This window comes from Rhinolophus sinicus, chromosome 5, assembly GCF_057876585.1.
Source record: "Rhinolophus sinicus isolate RSI-liver-muscle chromosome 5, RSI-T2T, whole genome shotgun sequence".
Classification (NCBI taxonomy): Eukaryota; Metazoa; Chordata; class Mammalia; order Chiroptera; family Rhinolophidae; genus Rhinolophus; species Rhinolophus sinicus.
In genome coordinates this window covers 39,165,016-39,184,309 of record NC_142505.1, presented here as the reverse complement: position 1 = coordinate 39,184,309, position 19,294 = coordinate 39,165,016, and the positions used below count along the sequence as shown (strand labels likewise).

At 47.5% G+C, this 19,294-nt stretch overlaps 1 protein-coding gene across 6 annotated transcripts in view; it reads right to left on the bottom strand.

Moving 5' to 3' along the window:
- PXYLP1 (2-phosphoxylose phosphatase 1) overlaps positions 1-19,294 on the bottom strand; it is a 65,422-nt gene that overhangs the window by 26,431 nt on the left and 19,697 nt on the right. For 3 of the 6 annotated variants that reach the window (XM_019747398.3, XM_074312931.2, XM_074312932.2), the window contains one exon: positions 6,089-6,220. In XM_019747398.3, coding sequence (XP_019602957.3) covers positions 6,089-6,167 — 79 coding nt within the window. In that variant the 5' untranslated portion in view covers positions 6,168-6,220. Of the gene's footprint in view, positions 1-4,049; positions 4,209-6,088; positions 6,222-14,855; positions 15,011-19,294 lie in introns of those variants that run through there. The other 3 variants (XM_074312933.2, XM_088798371.1, XM_019747425.3) reach the window with 3 other exon arrangements.

Here is a 19,294-nt window from a genome sequence, read left to right as displayed (position 1 = left end):
GTACACCTGACGAACAGGAGAGAATGACAAAGCCCGCTGGCTGGATGGCAGCGCCAGGCCTGCTCAGCAGCTGAAGAGCTCAATCGCATATCCGAATTAGTGCCTCAGCAAAATCCCTCCCACTGTGTGCCATGGACCTTCAGGGGCGCCCACAAGGAGGCGGAGCTGCCAATGCAACAAGAGCGAGCTCAGAGAGTGACTGAGGCTGAAGCAGCCAGCGTCGGAAGGACCGAGGCAAGGTGAGCGTCTCAACACTCAGGCCCCTTGCAGGGGCTCCTTGCTCTCCTACTCAGAGGCAATTTTCTTTTAATTTATACACTGTTCACCTAAGCACGGTACTCTCTTTCCTAGCGCATGCCAGATTCAAAGCAGCATAAGGAAGGGGATACAGGAGCTGGAGGCTACAGGAAAATGATGGCTCTGGAGAGAAGAAAGGTGCCAGGGAACTACTACTATTACACACACACACACACACACACACACACGCACGCACGCACGCACGCACGCACTCAAGAGTTGGTTAAATTGGGGCTCCCCAGCTGCCCAGCTGAGAACTTGGGGCAGTTACTCTCCCCAAGAGCTCACATTCTCTCTAAAGGGGGCGGCCCCCCACAGCTGCTCGGTGACTGTGGACCTCGGCTTGCTGGACAGTCTGGTTTTTAAAAGAGGGACTGGAAGTTTAAGTGAAATTGCCTAGTTTTAAAACATTGGTAAATAAATTTTAAAATGTGAAAATACCAGTTGGGCCAAACACAACAAACCCACAGGCTGTCGGTCTGGAGAGGCTTCCACACGCTCCTAGGAGACCTGTCCTCCCCAAGCCAAGGCTTCATGAGCAGTGGACACCAAGTCCCCAAACAGGCTCTGGACAGGGTGTGTCTTAGGCTCAGCCCCTGAAATCCACCCTTGGACAGGAGAGCGCACCCATTCACACTGCACCCATTTGGGCCTTCATTACCTCCAAAGACCCCTGTGCACCCCATCGACTCCCCCCAGCTCCTCCTCCTGCTCTGCCCCCAGCTCGTCCAGTTGTCTGGACCTTGTCCTGCTTCTCCTCCTGCTCTAAGCGCTCTTCCTGGGCCTCTTCGTCCAGACCAGGGAGCCACCAGCCCCACGTGGTGGACTTCCCAGTCTGTTCGGGGCTTTGCCTTCAGCCTTCGGCACCCGTATCCCAGATGGAGATGAGACGTTTATGTGAATTAATGCATGAATGGATGGATAAAGGAAGAGTCTCTTGAACGACCCTCACCAGCCTCCTACGTGCCCCCGAGCTGCCTCCAGCATCATCCCCTCACCAGCCTCTGAACAGGCAGTGCCCAAATTTGTGTTCATTCGATTCATCTAGGGAGCGTGTTAAAAATGCACATTTCTGGGTCTCACTCCAACCAAGATTCTGAGTCTGTAGTGAGGAGCCCAAAATGTGCTCAGTCTTTTTGTTTTTATAACAAGCTCCCTTGGCCAGTCTGATCATGGTGCTCAGGAGACCACACTTTGGCAATCACTACACTAGACTGTGTTCCTTCCAGAACACAAATCTGATGGTGTTTTTCCTGCTTCAGGGGCTCCCTGCACCTTCAAGATATAATGTGATGATGGAGGTGGCCCTAGCTTCTGTGCACTTCCTCAGCTAAACATAGGTGACTAGCCTGGTCCTTCTCTTTCTAGCTCCGCCTTTACATTCCCACCTCCATCAGACAGGAACATTCTTGCCAGCTTCCTCCTCAGCCAACTCCTCCTCATCCCTCAAGGATGAAGCTTGAATGTCACCTCCTCTGGGAGTCTTCCCTGACTGCCCCAGATGGATTAGCTTCTTGCCCTCAATCCTCCCATATCATCCTGCCATAAATGCTCTCTAACTCATTTTATTTAACATGCATATAGTGATTACTAGGTACCAGGAACTGCTCTAGGTGTTTTATAAATATCAGCTTCCTTAATCCTTTACCAACCCTATGAAATAGGAACTCTCATTATCCCCATTCTACAGATGAGAAAACTGAGGCATGCAGAGGGTAAATAATGTGCCTGAGGTCACACAGCTGGTGAGCAGAGGACAGGGATTCGATCCAGGCAGTCTGGCTCCACAGTCCAGGTTCTTTCCCAGGTCCTTGTGCTGCCGCCTCTTCCCTGTCCCAGGACAATGCACCCGGTGTTCTAAGTCTCTGCTACTGGCTCTCCTCCACTAGACAGAGGTCCTGTGGCCCCGGAGAGATTAACTCCCCTGCCAAGAGCCTGGCAAACAGTGGTAACCCAAGGAACGTTTGCTGAAGGACAAAGCTGTGCACACTCGTGACCCTGGATCCACAAGGAACATAAAATACATAAAACCTCAGAGTCTGAAGAGACTTTAAATGGGATCAGGTGCAATGACCTGCCTAAGGGCCTACGCTTCTCAGAGCAACGCTCCACAGTTGGCACTCCACCTGTTCCACCTCTGCATGCTGCTGCCTTTTAGGACGCTGCACCTGACATTTACCTCAAGTGTGTCACACTGAACAGGCCCGACTCCTCCTGCAGAAAGGGCTTTTCAGGTACTGAACACAACCCTGGCTTTCACTTCTGCCGGGTAACCTTCTCCTCTCTAGCTGGGGGTCGGAATCTCCAGTCCACCTTGGACATGCCTCTCGGAACCTGCTCTGTTTAACCGGGGCCTTGCCTAAGAAGGTGACCCCCAGATTTAGGAGTCATGTGGCCAGTGAATTCTGACTCCTACCACAGTCAATGAATTCTGATGAAAACCAAATAAATGTATGATACATTTCAAAAGCCACACACATGTGGCTAAAGTAACGTAGGCCATGGCAGCCTTCGAAACACCAAGAGCCCTGGTTTCTGAGGACGGGCCTTGTGACGGACTCTGTACTGTTGCTTAAAAGGTTTATGCTGACTATGCTTTCACGAGCCAAGGGTTTTCCCACAGGGTTTCTGCGTTGCCAAGCAACAACAATTATTATAACAACAACGAACTCATTTTACAGAAGAAGAAATGGAGGCTTCAAGAGGTTGAACTGGCCCAAGGGCACAGGACTGCGAAGTGGCAGAGCACCATTCAAATCCTGGGCTGTGACCCCAGAGCCTGTCTGTTCCTGTCACGCTGCCATTTTGGGAATGCCGGTTGGAACACAGTGAAATGAGCATAAAGTAAGCGCTTAGGAAAGACGGTTGAAGCAGGAAAATGGACGATTACAAATGAGCAGAAAAAGAAAACCAACTAATTCTTCCCAAGTCTTCACATCTCGATGATCTTTCCCTGTGGCACCAAAGGAGTCCCTCAACTGGAGACACTGTTTTTCCACGTGTACTTGTTTTAACTAGAATAACTAAAGGTATTTAGTTCCCACCTACAATTGGAATATCAAGGATTTTAGAATGTTCCTACTTCAAAACTCAAAAACACCAAGGGCTTGAAAATACAAAATGAATAATTTTCATGAAAGGCTATTAGCATATAGCAAGTAATTAGTACCATTTAAAATAAACATATTCTGAGAAACTATGAACTGTATCTTAGTCTTTTTTGTAGGCTTTCTCTACCCCGACAGTATAGAAAAATGTCCAACACACATAAGCAATTAATAAATATATGTGGATTTATGGATGTACTTTCTGTATCAAGAGGAAGGGAAACGCTTATTTAAACAACCTGATTTTTAAAACTGTAAACTGGGTCATAACTTTCTCATGTTCAAAACATTAGAAAAATTACCAACAAGATGAAATAAAACATATAATCACTGCAGAAAGCAAAACTATACTGTTTACTTAAAGCACGAGAAAACGAAGTTATATTCGATTGCCTCAAATATATTTCCTAAAATAATTTATGTGCTCACTTAGTATTCAAAAATTAGTCAAAAGAAATGAAGAAAAAACTCACATATTTCAGGGTAAGGGTGAAAACTTAAGTGTTATTTAAGTATATACCTTTGTATTATGAATTAGTGAGTTTCTAACACCATAATAATTAGCAACCAATAAAGCAATTAAACAAATAAAGCAATTAAACTCCATTTCCACAGAAATGGGTAAATCCCAAAGTTACAGTTTACCTAGAAGGAGGAGAGCAGTAAGAACATCCATATCTTAATATCTTTCCGAACTCCAACGTATCCACGAAGAAAGAGCTCAGACCCAGGCAGGCTAATTCACCCTGCAAAATTTTCCTTCAAAAAAGTATGGCTGAATATTGCCTCTCCTAAAACAGAAGGGACTTTCACAAGAGTTATATAAGCAAAACACACAGGCCAATTGGGTGACGTGGAAACCACCTCATGCAAAAGAAACGCAGCAAACACAAGTAACCCCCATTCACGTCTCAGATCCTGTCTGCTTCTCAGAATAAAAATCAAGGTTGCCTGTGACCTCCTACTTCTCCAATCGAAGGATGGAAAATTTTTAATGAAATATTATAAACAATTAAACTGAGAGTCCTCACACACTGTTTGAAAAGGATTCATATGTCCTAGTTCATTAACCATCTGGAGGATCTTTAAATTGCTTACGGCCACACCTTCTCTTGACCTCTTTTCCCATTCTGGAAGGATAAAATGAGTATTTTAAATTCTCTTTACTACTAGAAATAGCCTGTCACATGCACCAGATGTGTGGAATCTGTCACAAATTGGAGGTGAATCAGGGAAACGTGCTCAAAGCCTCCTTTCTTCACACCAGATTCCAAAGCCACGTCTCTCCCACGTTCCACAGCGCACACAGACCATCCCACTCACTGAACCACCTGCTCGTCTTCTGTCATTCGCACTGTGGCGGAAATGCCACCTCCTCACAGAGCCGTCCTAGGCAGTAATGGGTGCCAACCACTTGTCTCTCACCCATAGTGTGAGGAGGTAAAATGGAGGGAATGTCCGCGACAGCAAAAACACAATTCCTACCATCGCACAGACATTTTCTCAGCTTCAAGTACACAGCACTGGAAGGAAAAGGAATCAAGGTCGGCCTGCTTTTCAGAGCAGATGTAGATTAATCCACTCATTTAACAAACATTCACAAAACACCTACTGTGGGGTTGGCAGTGCAGCTTCTTGGTTATAGAGGGAAACAGGACATGGCGCCTTCTCTCAGACAGCACACAGTCTTGTAGGAAGAAAAGATACAAGAACTGAAAATCATGATACTGCGGGTTCGTGAAAGGAGGGGAACAGGTTCAGAACATTCTGGATGCACATCAAAGAAGCACCAGACTCAGCTGGGGGGGCATAGATGGTTCCTGGGGGAGAAAAGGGCTGAGTGAATCATTCTGTTGGAGAGGAAAGGAGGGAGATGAGGAGGAGAGCACTCCAGGCAGAGGGGCCAGGGGGTCGGGCACAGAGGACAGGCTGGACGCGGAGAGAATGTCAAGCAACTGGGCAATGCTGCATCGTCGAGTCCACGGTGAGACAGAGACTGCAGGAGGGCAAAGGGCCTCCGTGACCGTGGGCCACTACTGAACGGTTACAACCAAGGAGGGGCCAGGGCCGGATCTGTGTTTGAGGATGTCTACTCTTGGGGGAGCACAGATTTGGGGCCCAGCCTGAGCACAGGCTCCCAGTGAAAGGCAAAGCAGTGGCGGCGAGGTCTGTGCTCCTGCCTCACCATGTACAGTCCCCGCTTCCCAGGGGGCTGACTTCGGTACTGGTGACCGAATCCCCCACCCTCCCCAACAACTCCAGTCCCACTGCTCACTGAACATAAAAGAGACACCCAACCCTCAAAGAACCAGCCAGTGGGCTGAACATCTCTGCTCAGTGTGACTTGGTCATGACAAGAAAACAAATGGGGCCTCTCCATGGAACCTAAGAATCCGGGAAGAACCAGGCAATTTAGGAATCTGTGCAGAAGCCAAAAACCCGTCACAAGGCACAGTGACTGCTCTTGTTCCTCAGGGCCCAGAAAATCACCCAAAACACCGCTCAATGGTTTCGGATCCCTACTCCCAACCATCCACCAATAGCATCAATACTAAAAAGACTCACTGGAAACCCCCTTCTTCATTTGGAAAAAAAAGGCTTTGGGCCACCTCGTTTGTCTAGAGGGCCCTATTTCAGACGGAAGCCCCCTTCCATCCCTCCACCAGGCAGCATCAGATACTCACAGAGCTGCAAGCTGAGGCTCAGAAAGGCCAGCAGTGCAGCCAGGGCCAGCAGCAGCAAGAAGCGATTGCGGAAAAGCATTATTATTTGTTCTATCTCCTCTTCATGGTTTCACCTCAAATCGGGAACATGTCCTGTGAACAAAGCAGAGGTGATAAACATGCGTTCCAAGGTGGAAAACCAAGTTTGTCAACTGAAAATAAACCAATTAGCCCAGGCCTCTGGCAGGGAAGCGTGAATCCTAGTGGGAAAACAATAGCACGCTATGGGTTATGTCTTTGCCGCCATATAAGGCCTGCCAAGAATACGCCCTTCAAATTAATGAGAGGAAACCAGTTCGTGAATGGTTTATCAGATATCAACAGGGAAGGAGAGACTTTACAGCATGACCTTTCCAAAGGAAAATGTAGAGGAAGTTTGAGTGCTTACCATGGGCTAGACAATGAAGTCTTTATGCGGACCAGCTCACGCTCACCCCACTCTGACCCCCAACTTCTAAATCTGCAACCTTTTCGGATGAACATTTTGCTAAGATGACTCTGGTCTTCTTTATTTTTATCATTAAGCCTAACGTCAATCATTGCCCCACTTCCCACAGTGACGCCTTCAGGGGTGGCTGGGTGTGCCAGAGGATTTCTTCCTATGCTAAATAGCTCCCTCTGCTAAGTGGAGCCCTCCCTTCACCCTGACCAATGAGCTACTTCAGCTGCATCCACGGGTCTTCCTGCCGCCCCACCCACCCATTCTATTTTCTTCGAGCCACCTCAGAACTGTGCAAAAGGACTTAAAAAAAAAAAACACGTTAAATGAGGCCCTAAATGACCCTTTTGTGAATTTGCTAAAGGTTTCACCCCATCGATCTTAAGTACCAAGTTTATTTCCTGGTTCTCATTGGCGTTTGAAATAGAACTTGAATACCACATTCTCTTCAGAAAAGCCTCTTCAACTATAATTAAGATGAAAACAGTCATTTCCAACCTGATTTCCAGGCAGAATCTTTTCCTCCTTCAAATACAATCTTCTTTGGAGCCCCTACAGGCACAATCAGGTAAAAGCTCATCTATGGATGTGGCAGGGATGTAGAAATGTGTGAATATACTAAAAGCTACTCAATAGCACAATTTGGGTGAAATGGATGGCATGTGAATTACATCTCAATAAAGCTGTTTTTCGTTTGTTTGTTTGTTTTTAAAGCACATCTGCAGGGCATGAAGCAGGAACCAGAGCCCTGGGGCTCCTTGGTCCTCATCCCCACCCCCAAGGGCCCTGCAGGGGAGTTTGTGAACCACTCCTTTAAGGAATATGTCAGACTTTCTACCAAAAGAGAACATTTGCTAAAAGATGAACGGAAATACACGTGTACCTCCCAATGGAGCCGGCACATCCGGCCACCGGCATCTCTGTTAACAAACAGACCCCAATCTTACACCTTCAAATGAGCACTGCTTTTGTCCTTTTAGTCACTGCCCCTCACCAAGGGCCAGCGCCTAGTGTCTCAGGACATCTGCACCTCCTCCTGGGGACATTCTGCTCCTCGCCCGGGTGGAGGACTCACCAGCCTCACAAGCTCTCTGGCATTTCTGACCAAAACAACACACTACCCTGGCTGATTCCACCCAGGGTTTAAGTATTTGGGACCCCAACTAAACGTTTCCTCTTTCCAAAATTCCAACCCCCCAGAGCCTCCACTTGAGGGTACTTGAAAGGACACACACAGACCAGAAGGCAGATGGGCAGAATCTGTGCTTGGCGAGGGGCGATGGCCAGGACTTCTGCACTGAAGCCCCAACGAGGCTGAGCTCATCTAAGAGACAGAACGTGGGCTCGTGTGACAGAGATGCTGCAGATGTCCCCTCGTGTGGCAACAAAGAGGGTGACCGCTTGAGGCTGACAACTCTCATCCCAAGTATGAATGTTAAGCCTGGGGGCCCTGGGTGCTTAATCCAGCCTGTTAAGTTCCTTGCCTGAGGCCTCTGGGGGTCGTCATAGTCCATTCTTTGTATCCTTGACCTTGGGGTGTCCTTGGTGATATTCATTTGATGGTTCAACCATAAACAACCCCCCCACCCCCCCATAGGGAAACAACCTAAGTCAAATCCAAGTTACAGTCTCTACCCTCCAACATAGACAGGCTTTACTGCCTGGCCAAACAACCAGGGGATGGTGTGGAAGGTGACAACTCTCACCTGCAAACACAGTGCTTGCAACACATACCCCACTTGGAAGGACTATAAGTCTCCCTCAGCCACCCCTGCACTCAGGATGGGAGCCCCTCAGCTGCCTCCTACCAGGCAGCCTCCAGCCTTCCCTCTGCTCCTCCGGGAACCAGAAACTCCTAGCTGCTCAAAACCATCTATTCCCTGGGGTTCCATTCATGAGCGCTGTGAGCCGCCATCATGTGGAGCCCTTGCCATCATCTCATTTACGTGGCAGGCATGTGCATTTCTAACACACAGGCAGGAAACCCAAGCTCAAGAGCACAAGGTTACAAGGGAGAGGGGGTGACAAGACACAAAAAAGCTCTCTGTGCCTCTAAAGTTCTTTTTTGTTTTTTTTTTAAAGATTTTTTGGGGAATGGGAACAGGACTTTATTGGGGAACAGTGTGTACTTCCAGGACTTTTTGTACCAAGTCAAGTTGTTGTCCTTTCAATCTTAGTTGTGGAGGGTGCCATCCAGTTTCAAATTGTTGTTCTTTCAGTCTTAGTTGTGGAGGGTGCAGCTCAGCTCCAGGTCCAGTTGCCGTTGCTAGTTGCAGGGGGCGCAGTCTGCCCACCATCCCTTGCGGGAGTCGAACCGGCAACCTTGAGGTAGAGAGGACGCGCTCCAACCAACTGAGCCATCTGGGAGCTCAGTGGCCGCTCAGCTCAAGGTGCCGTGTTCAATTTTAGTTGCAGGGGGCGGAGCCCACCATCCCTTGCGGGACTCGAGGAATCGAACTGGCAACCCTGTGGTTGAGAGCCCACTGGCCCATGTGGGAATCGAACCGGCAGCCTTCAGAGTTAGGAGCACGGAGCTCCAACCACCTGAGCCACCGGGCTGGCCCTAAAGTTCTTTTTTATGAGTTAGAGTGCCTCCCCCACAAGTCTGCACACTGATCCTAGTTGCAGCCTGTGGTTCAACACAGAACAAGTTACCTCTTGGCCTGTGCCAGCTTCTCAGGTACTCGGAGATGGCTGGCAGCTCCTGGTTAGAAAACCTGTTGGTTTCTCATCTTCTCAGTCATTTCTGATTGGATTTATTCTACTTTATCAATGACTTTCTTGTAAGATGATGCTTTCCATTGGTGGAAGATGCGTGGGGTGTGTGGGTGAAGATTAGATCGCAGAACGGAAAGGAGGTTCAGAGCAAATATTTCATTTTGGGTGTCCCTGTACCCCCCACAATAAATACGGTGGGGCTTTTCTTCAGGCCTTCCTCACCCCTCTGTTACGCTACCACCTTCTTTTGAGGCTAATGCCATCTTTGGAGGGTCTCCTTTGCCTTTACATGCACATCGTCAAGTGTTCCTGCTGGGAGGTGGCCTTTGGGTCTTTCAGAGTTCCTTGTTAAGCTGGTTCTGCAGGCCTCACTGCCTCAAGGTGCTTCTCTCATGGACCCCGTCAGCAGACGTATGGGGTCAGACAGACCTGGGCCAGCACACTGAGCTCGGTGACAGAAGCCAAGTTACGTAACCTCTCTGAGACTCAGTTTCCTCATCTGTAAGTGGGACTGAGTCCCGCAGGAGGTTGTGAGCACTGAATTAAAGGCTAAGTACAAACCGCAGCATAAGACAGACATTCAAAAGAAGTTGGTTGTTACAAGCTTTATTATCTGCTCATCTTCTATCAGTTCGCTTTGCTGCTGCTTCCCTCCTCCCGGGAAACAGGAAGAGTTTCTTAATCTGTCTGTTGGTTCTTCCCGGTATGTGAATACTGAACGTTCCCATGTTCCTGTCTGTAGCTCTGGCTCAAGTGCTGTCTTCAGCCTCTCACCCTGGGCCTAGGAAGCAACCTCGCTGGCCCCAGCAACCACACGGCTATGTTTTCGGAAGTTAGTGGTGTCTCTTGCTTCAGCACGTTAGAGACCAGACATGCCTCTTGGTTGCTCTGCGCTTGGGGGTGGGAGGCGAGAGCTGTTCTGCTGCTGCTGGGCCAGGCCTGGCCCCTCCACCACTTCCTGTCTCCAGCTCCTCGGGGGATTTTTCTACTGCATTTACTGGCAGGTGAGGTTATCAGAACTACCAAATCCTCTTACTATGGTTTTATCTGACACTGCCTTGTCATACAAGGACGAACCACAAGATGGTTCAGAGTTATTTTTACACGGGCATTAGGTGAAAACAATTGCTACTTGCTGAGTTAAATCTCAGGCTTATAGCATGGTGGATTTGTTGAAGTGATGGCCCCCAACTTGTCCATGCCTTTCTGTATCAATGGCCTTGCACAGTCTCCTCCCACATTGACTCTAGGCTTGAAATAGGTATTGGCTTGAGCCAACGGGATCATAGTGAGCGAGTCTTAGGCAGAGGCTTAAAATTCCCTCTGCATTGGGGCTTGTCCTCCTTTGCTGCTTTTGAAACACTGAGACCAGCATGTGAAGATGCTTGGCTAACTGCTGGAGAAGGAGAGACCACGTGGAGCCAAGGTCGAGGCTCTCTCCAAACAACCGTCCTGCCAATCACCCACACATGTGGGCAAGGCCATCCCAGACCATGGATACCAGGAGAGTCAGCCCAGAGGAAAGGATCGCATGGCCACCTACAGATTACAAAGAAAGATAATGGCTGCTGTTTCAAACCACTAAGTTTGGGGAGCATGATACCAAGTAATAGAGAACTGATACAATAAAGAGGAAATGCCTTGCTTCTTGCCCAGGAATTTCTAAGCCGGGGTCTAGAGCTCCATATCCTAACCTGCAGGCACCACACGCAAAGCTCCATCTTGTCTACACTCTTCAATATGCCGAGTGCTTTTTGGAAAGGAGGCTATGTTTAGTTCTAGACTTAAAATACTGAGGATGGGTTGGGTTAACCAGATGGCTGCGATCACGTGACTGCCTTACTGCTTTTAGTTTCCAGGCCACTGACATCTCTGCATATCTGATGCTTGTCATTTGATGACCCAGGCCTCAATCCTTTCCCCGTGTTACTGTCGGAGTTTCTGCACCTTCCCCCTTCTGACTCTCCTTTGGCAGCCACCAAATGCCAGGTAATGGTCAGAGTCTCCTTACCTCCATGTGCTAGGGACCAGCCTGGGAGTATGTATGCAGCCAGCGGGGAGGATGGCACTGAGCGCCAGGATAAACACATGCCTTCTTCGGGAGCCCATTTCCCTAGAAAACTTGGAGAGGAAGGTCATGCTTTGTTCTTATTTTTAAAGAATGGCTAAATCCTAATGACACAATCTAAAGTTCACATGAATTTGAAGACGTTTGTGTTTGCAGCTGGAGCCAGGAGTCCAGGGTGTGCAGGTACACCCACACGCATGTCCAATGTGGGGCCTGGGATGCCTGGTTCTGCCCTGGGGCGTATCGCCACGGGGGACACTTCCTCAGGGGAAGAGATTGAGAGGACCCTGATGTAGTAGAAAGGAGACCGGTAGATCTACGACAATTCCCTGCTTTGCCACTGGTTGTCTGTGTGTCCTCCTGACAATGGACTGACTTTTCTTCCCTGAGTCCATCTTACTGATCTCTAAGTAAGATGGGGCTAAGAGTATGAGAGCAGGAAGGCCGTGGGGAGCAACTCTCGTCCAGCAGCAGAGTCATCCACGCTGGGTTGGATTCTCCGGCTCTGGAGGAATCGTTCGGACCCCACACCCCTATCAAAACACAAAGACTCGCCCTTTCCCCTGAGCTGCTGTGTCTGCCCCATGCTGTGTTCCTCTTCCAAATCCTGGCCACTGGCCACTTCCCTACTTGGCGGCCCAGCCCCAACCATCAGGGTAGGTAGCCACGTGTCCATCTTGGCCAGCCGTCCTTGGGGCTGACTCAGCTGTAGTGTCCCCACCTCGCCGCAGGTTTTCCAGTCTGAGACATCTGGGCCAGCTTCTGTTGGGCCCTGTCCTGACACGGCAAGTTTACCAGCCAACGGGCTCTCTCCGTCTCTGGCCCAAGCTCCGACCTCATTCTCCAGAGACCCCTTTGTCTTTTTCCATCCCTAGGGAGGAGGTTCATGAAGCCACTCAAGAAGTCACACAATCTGTGGGTCCCTTCTGGCCGTCTTCCCGCATATTCCTTCCAGGGAGAGTCTGCACCCCCATGCCTGGGGTCTGCTGCAGCTCCTCCAGACACTCCATCAGACTTGTCCAAGTCATGCAAAGTGACAGCTAGGTCTCTGGGCCCACAACCTGTTCGCAGCCCAGGAAATACAGCCCCTGGCACTGCCATCTCAGCAGGATGAGATGCTGTGGGATTACCACCCACTTCGGTATGGCTCCCACATCTCCTTATCCTCAAACATCTCTCAGGTCTCATCGTCCCTCATGCAAAAGATGCTCTCTAGGCTCAATACGGCATCACAACCGAATCCAATTCCTATAAATACTTTAGTGGAAACAACTGTTTTATGTTCCAGGCTGAACATGTAACAGTGGCCAGTCACCAGATGTCTGCTGGGCACAGCCTTAGCCCCCTGTGCTAAACCCACATGGTAAAAATATCTTAAGTCCAGAAATAAAATTGCTACTCCGAATTCCCCATGAAACAGCAAACAATAAAACAAACAGAAAACCCAGCCAACTGTAAGTCAACTTTACAACAGATTTGAACAGTGAAAGAAAATATCTTAGAACAGAATTTTGAGAAAAAAGTACTAGTTAATAATAGCTAGCTATTTCAGTTAATTTACTAGTTAATAGTAAATACTATTTCTGAATTAAAAGGGAAAAGGAACACTTCAAAGGCATTTTTACAAGCTACCATTCTAGCACGAGAGATTTCCAAAGCCCAGGCCCTAGCCTGATTTTTACCTTGTAAGAGTTGGAAATGCCACGTCTAGTGACTCTTCCTTCAGGGTCCCCTTCAATGTGTACAAAATTTAGGGTTTTAAACATAACCACAACTACTTGAAAGAAAAATGTGCATTCAATTATCTCTCATTTGTGTAGTTAAAATACCATTACCAGGAATAGAAAGATGGCATTAAAGAAAATTCTTCAGATGTATTGTATACTTTGATATATATATATATATTTTTTGGTCCTAATCATTTTGGCCAAAGTAAATACAGTACTATAATTTAAAAAACACACAAAAAACAAAAAAACAACTTCAAGTCTATAATTGTGAACTAAATATGAACCAAGCAAAGGTAAAAGCTATATCTTAATAGCCTTCTCTGTCCAAAGTCACCTCAAAGTAGAGTTTAATTGCAAAATCAGAGATGCTTGTCTAAAATAAACCAACCCTAAAGTCTGATGAATGACGGATTCCTGAACCTCCTGGAAAGCCCCCCCCCCCCCAGTGGAACAGGCACCAAGGAAACTGTGGGCTCCCAGCAACTATTCACATTCCAGTTATTCAAATTCCATCTAATTTGAAGACTCAGTTCTAAAAGTTGAAACAATTCGTTCATCTAGTCAGTTAATTCAAAACAACATGTTTTCCAAGAGCCACTACGTGTCGGGCACCATCTAAATTGCTGTGGACACAGGATATAGAACAGTTTTTGCCATCTTAAAGCTCACTCGGAAATATATGAAAGTATTTGTGGAAAAAAATGATATGAGATCTAGGAATTGCTTTAAAATATTGGGGGGGAGGTAAGAAGGAAGTAATGAAACAAGATTGGCAAAGTGTTGACAACTGTTGAAGTTGGGTGATGGATCCTTGATGTGCGTTATATGGCCCTCTCCACTTTTGTGTATGTTTGAAATTAAAAGTTAAAAAAAAAAAAAAAAAAGCAAGAGCAGGGTCTGGTCAGTGGAGCTATGAGTAAATATAAATAGACCATTAGGCCATATGAAACCAGTACCACTGGGGGAAGTGGGATGGTGGAGGGGAAGAGACCCACCCAGGCCCAGAGAGGGTGGGTAGTTTTCCTCGAGGAGGCTCAGCCAGAGCTCAGTCTTGAGAGCAGATTGGAGCTTGAATCGCATTATAGGAAAACAGAATGAACCAAAGAAAGAGCACTAAGTAAGACTGTACTGACGGTTGGGGGTGGTAGTGAGTTTGCATCGTTTATGCGTGAGAGGAGCCAGAGAAGGGAGGTGGGTGAATCCAGGCACCACTCAACAGCTGCACACGCAGTGAGTCTGCTGTCTGGGAAAAGCTGGCTGCCCAGAGGCCGCACAGGGGCTGGGCTGGGGAGATCTCACCTCGTCTCTGTCTGCTCCTCCATGGGAGGGTTTGCCTATGGCCTGGTATCCACAGGCAGGTGAGCTGCAAGGGCCTCACTCTCCCTACCCACTGGCCCCAAGGAGTCCCACCACCAAGGGGAACAGACAACACACCCCTTGGAGTCCCCTCTGGGCACAAAGCCACAGACTTCCAGGTCGGAGCAGGGAGAGGGGTTGATTCCAGGATCCATGCCACTAAGCAGTGCCAGCGTGAGAGACAGGCCAATTCATGGACCAACCCTCATCTTCTAGGCCAGCATTCTAGCTCTTCCCAGCACCGGCTTCCTTTGGGAATACAGGACAGGAGCAGGCCCAGAGGCCTCCCTGCTCTTCTCAGCAGGGGCGACCCCTTAAAGGACGCCTAAGAGCTGTGTGGTGGGCCTCCCCTTGAACATTCTGCACTTTGCCCTGCAGCTGACACTCCCAGAGCTCCTCTTTCATGCAGGTACTCACCTCCTGAAGAACAGCCTGTCTTCTACCCTGGGGTAGTGCGGGGTGATGTAATCCATTGTATCATGCCCCCATGTGACAGGAATGGCAACAGTCTCCTCCTGGCTAGGGGATGACCAGTGGGGGGCACACACTGCAGATCAGCACCAAAGCTGGCCCTGCACAAAGGGTGGCATCAGACCCAATGCTCTTTTGATCTGGCCACGCCCCACAAAGCCCACCTCCTTCCCGCTCCTTCCCACACCACACAGGGAAGCGCGTGGGCTCAGGGGTTAGTTGGCAAGGCCCGGAGTCCTTACTGAGCCACAGCTTTCCCGTCTATGAAGTGGGAATAAGCGTAGAGTCCATCTCATAGGCTGTGTAGGGGTTAATGGAATTAATACGTGTAAGGGACACAGTACCTGGCTCCTAATAAATGCTCAGTAAAAGTGAGCAGTACTTCTCTTACGGTATTAATACCCATCACCCACATGTGAAACACTCACTCTGCCTGTCCCCGTCTCTGCCCCTACTCTAGAAATAGAACGCCCAGGGAGCCAGGCCAGAGAAAGTCAGAGTTTGAATGAGGTTTTATACACCACTTGGTTCACGTCTCTTAGTTGACCGGAAGAGAGGCCAGGCCAGGCCAGGCCAGAAGCAGCACAAGGCTTGAGGCTGCTCAGGGAGCCAGGCCCTCGCGGCTCAAACCCTCACTTCCAATCAGAGTGGCACCCAGCACCCTCTTCATCATGTTATTCCTCTTCCCTGCAGAGGACACACTATGTGGCAGACGCTTCTCACTATTCACCAATGTCTATGCTTCCCCTTCTTCCTTAAAGAACCCTCTAGGGTTTAGCTGGATACATGGCCACTCGGCTAGAGATAATATTTCCCAGACTTCCTTGCAACTAGTTGTCATATGATTAAGTGCTGGCCAATGAGTTGTGATCGGAAGTAATATGTGCAATCCCACACTGAGCTTCCTGTTTCCCCCTTTCCCGTGCTCTGAATCACTGGAGTGGCAGTGAGCCAGCTTTCTTGAGGCACATGGAGACACCCTAGTGGATGACAGAAAGCAACCCTGGATGACCCCATGGGATAGACCACCCATCTCCCTGACTGCCTGTCAGCTCAAATTATATTGAGAGAGAAAAAAAATCAATCTCACAACCTTTTAAAATCATTGCTAGCTCTCTTTTGTTAAAGCAGCCAAACAGGTCTTCTAACTAGAACTTGCCACTAGCACTAAAAGTCCTCCTCCTCGGGGTCCCCTCTTAGATAGGGACGAATAAGCACATACACATTCATGATACGTCGCATTAAGCAGGAAGCGCTTGTCACTGACTAGGCTGTATGTCACTCTTAGATACGATACAAATGAGACATGGTTGTAGGAACCTTTGTTCTTTCGCAGTTTTATTTTTTTGTTTTATCTTAAATAATTCATGCATCTATGACAAAGGCTTGGCTGCCGGTAGCAGAAAACACTAGCGAATGCAAAGGGCCTCATCAACATTCTTGCATAACAAGTCATAGCACTAGGATCAGTTCATTCAGCACCTCAAAGGCATCATCAGAAAGTCAGCATCTGTCCATCTCCAGGCTCCCTGGCATCGCGCTGTTGTCCTCTCCCTAGAACAGCTTCCCTCAACGATCATAAGACTGTGGCCAAACTCCCAGGCCTCCCTGTCATACTTAGCAATCTGCAGAGGCAGAAGGGACAATGCTACACATTTCTATCAGCAGCAAAGAAGGCTTTCCAGAAGCCCTCCGGCAACTTCCCTTAAGTGTAATGGCCAGAGCTGTGCCAGGGGCCAACGCCCAAATCAATCAATGGCACCGAAATGGGCCACAACAATCGGGTAAAACCAACTGGGATGCCCCTCCTGGCGGAGACCCATGCAGGGAGGGTGAGGGTGGAGGCCTGAACAGCTCAGAGTTCTTTTAGGGGCGCGGGAGCAGGGGGAAGTCTGCAACAAACCCCACTTTGAGAAGGCTTGACAACACGCACAATTATTCTAAAAAATTATTCTCAAACCCAGCCATCTGACGACAGTACCAGCACTTTTCAGATCTAGCAATCAAAGCACATACAGTCGTAATTACATGTTTAAGAAACATCAGTGGTGGTTTGCGCACGTATAATTCAGCAGTTGACAAACGGCAGAGCAGCGTCCGTCAGCCTTGGGACTGGGCATGCTCTACTGGCAAGACCTTGGATTCCTATTTTACATGTGTTTAAATATGCAACACAAATTATTTACCTACCGTTTCTCTCCAGAAAGGAGCTGACGTGGATAACCTTCAGATTTAGTATTTTTAAATCCCTGAAAAAAATGGGGTATTTTTTCTTGTTTGTGAACCACACGTTCGTGTGGTTTTCTCCTTTGAGGTTTTCTCCAGCTCAAGGTGGCCAGCATTTCTCAGCACCAGATCAGATTGAAATAACTAATGCATCAAGCCAGGAGTTTCACTTTTATGTATTCTTCCGTGGTTTTTCTACCCCTGACATTTTGGGAGAAGTCTGTGTTCCATTCCACTTCGCGGCTTTGCTTATTCTTAAGTTTTAGAAGTAGCTACATCTGAAAACGGTATTCTTGTTTTAGAATGTCAAGAGCAACTGTCACTGCCTCAACAACAAAAATGGAGAACCTGCAGTTGGCATGATTTACTCACCACAAAGCCACTTAAAAAATATCACTGATTCTTTTTATTTTGCCAGCAAACTGTGTCAATTAAGTTTCTTAAAATGTCAAGGAAAGCACACAAGGATTAATAGGCAGGGCTGCAAAAATTCAAATACAAGTGGTGTACAATGAAGACGCAGGTGGTAAAAGTCATGTTTTTAAAGGCAAGAAAAAAAGCACAAGGGCTTGAGAATCGCAGTGAACCCAGCACATGTGAAAGTGCAGGTTGCCATGGCCACTTATGCTGTCTGAAAGCTGCTCTTCTGTGTTAACCATACTACACAGAAACAGTTTTGCTCTTGATGGATACATGACCAGCAGCGCTCTTGTACACCGTACATGAAGGCATTTCACCCAGTGAGGCCTTTTTCAGGCCGGGATTGCACTCACCTACAGGGCTTTGACAAAACTCTGTGCTCATTGCTGCCCATTCCGTGACTCAGTCATGACAAATCATGGGGCAGCAGGTCCTCTGTGGATAGTTATCACTGCCAGTGCCCGTGGGCAGGCACCCCATGTCCTTAAACATCTTTTAGAAAACTGTCAGGTGGTTCAGTGGGAGGCAGGCAGCATCAGTACAGTGTAGAATGAGCCCTCCTGCCCAAGGAGGTGGTCAAGTGCAGGCAGCCACTGGCTGGGGTAGTGTGGGGGCTGACATGTGTGACCTCTAACAGGGCTCCATGTGCTGAGATCTAAGGATTCTCTAATTCAAAAAAGGCTCGTAAAACATTTTTAAATTCACCTTTCACTTATAAAGAGACAAGTGAAACAAAGACAGAGTTAAGAACACATAGAATCACAAGCATTTAGCTTGGGAAGGGCTCTGAATTGCTGGCTAGCTCCAGCTCCCTTCCAACAAAGTAGGGAATAACAGTTATAAGCTCCAAAACTTTGATTCAGCTTCGGTAAAAGCTGTAATGAAACACCAGCCTCAAAGTCAGTGGTACTTATCATATGCAAAGGTGAAAACCTGAAAGCTTTTCAGAACAAGACAAGGATGCCACTCTCACCACTGTTACTCAACAGTCACAGCAATTAGGCAAGAGAAAGAAGTAAAAGGCATCCCAATCAGATTGGAAGCAAAATGGTATCTATTTGGAGGTGACATGTTCTTTTATGTAGAAAACCCTAAAGACTCCACCAAAAAACTGTGAACGAATAAACAAATTCAGTGAAGTTGCAGGATAAGAAAGCACAACACAAAAATCAATTGCATTTCTATGCACTAACAACAAACAATCAGAGGTATGTATTAAGAAAAAAATCCCATTTACAACTGCATCAAAAATACCTAGCAATAAATTCAATCAAAGAGGTGAGAGATCTGTACACTGAAAACTATAAGACGTTGAAGAAAGAAATCAAAGACCAATAAATGGAAAGATGTTCTGTGCTCATGATTTGGAAGAATATTGATTAAATGTCTATAGTACCCAATGCAATTGACAGATTCTATCAAAATTCCAATGGTATTTTTTCACAGAATTAGAAAAAAACTACCCTAAAATTTATATGGAACCACAAAAGACCCCGAGTAGCCAAAGCAATCTTGAGAAAGAAGAACAAAGCTGGGGGCATCACATTTCCTGATTTCAAACTATATTACAAAGCTATAGAATCAAAACAGTATGGTATTGGCATAAAAACAGACACTTAGATCAATGGAACAGAACAGAGAGCCCAGAAAAAACCCACACGTATATGGTCAATTAATTCACAACAAAGGATCCAGGACTATACAGTGGGGAAAGGACAGTCTCTTCCATAAGTGGTGTT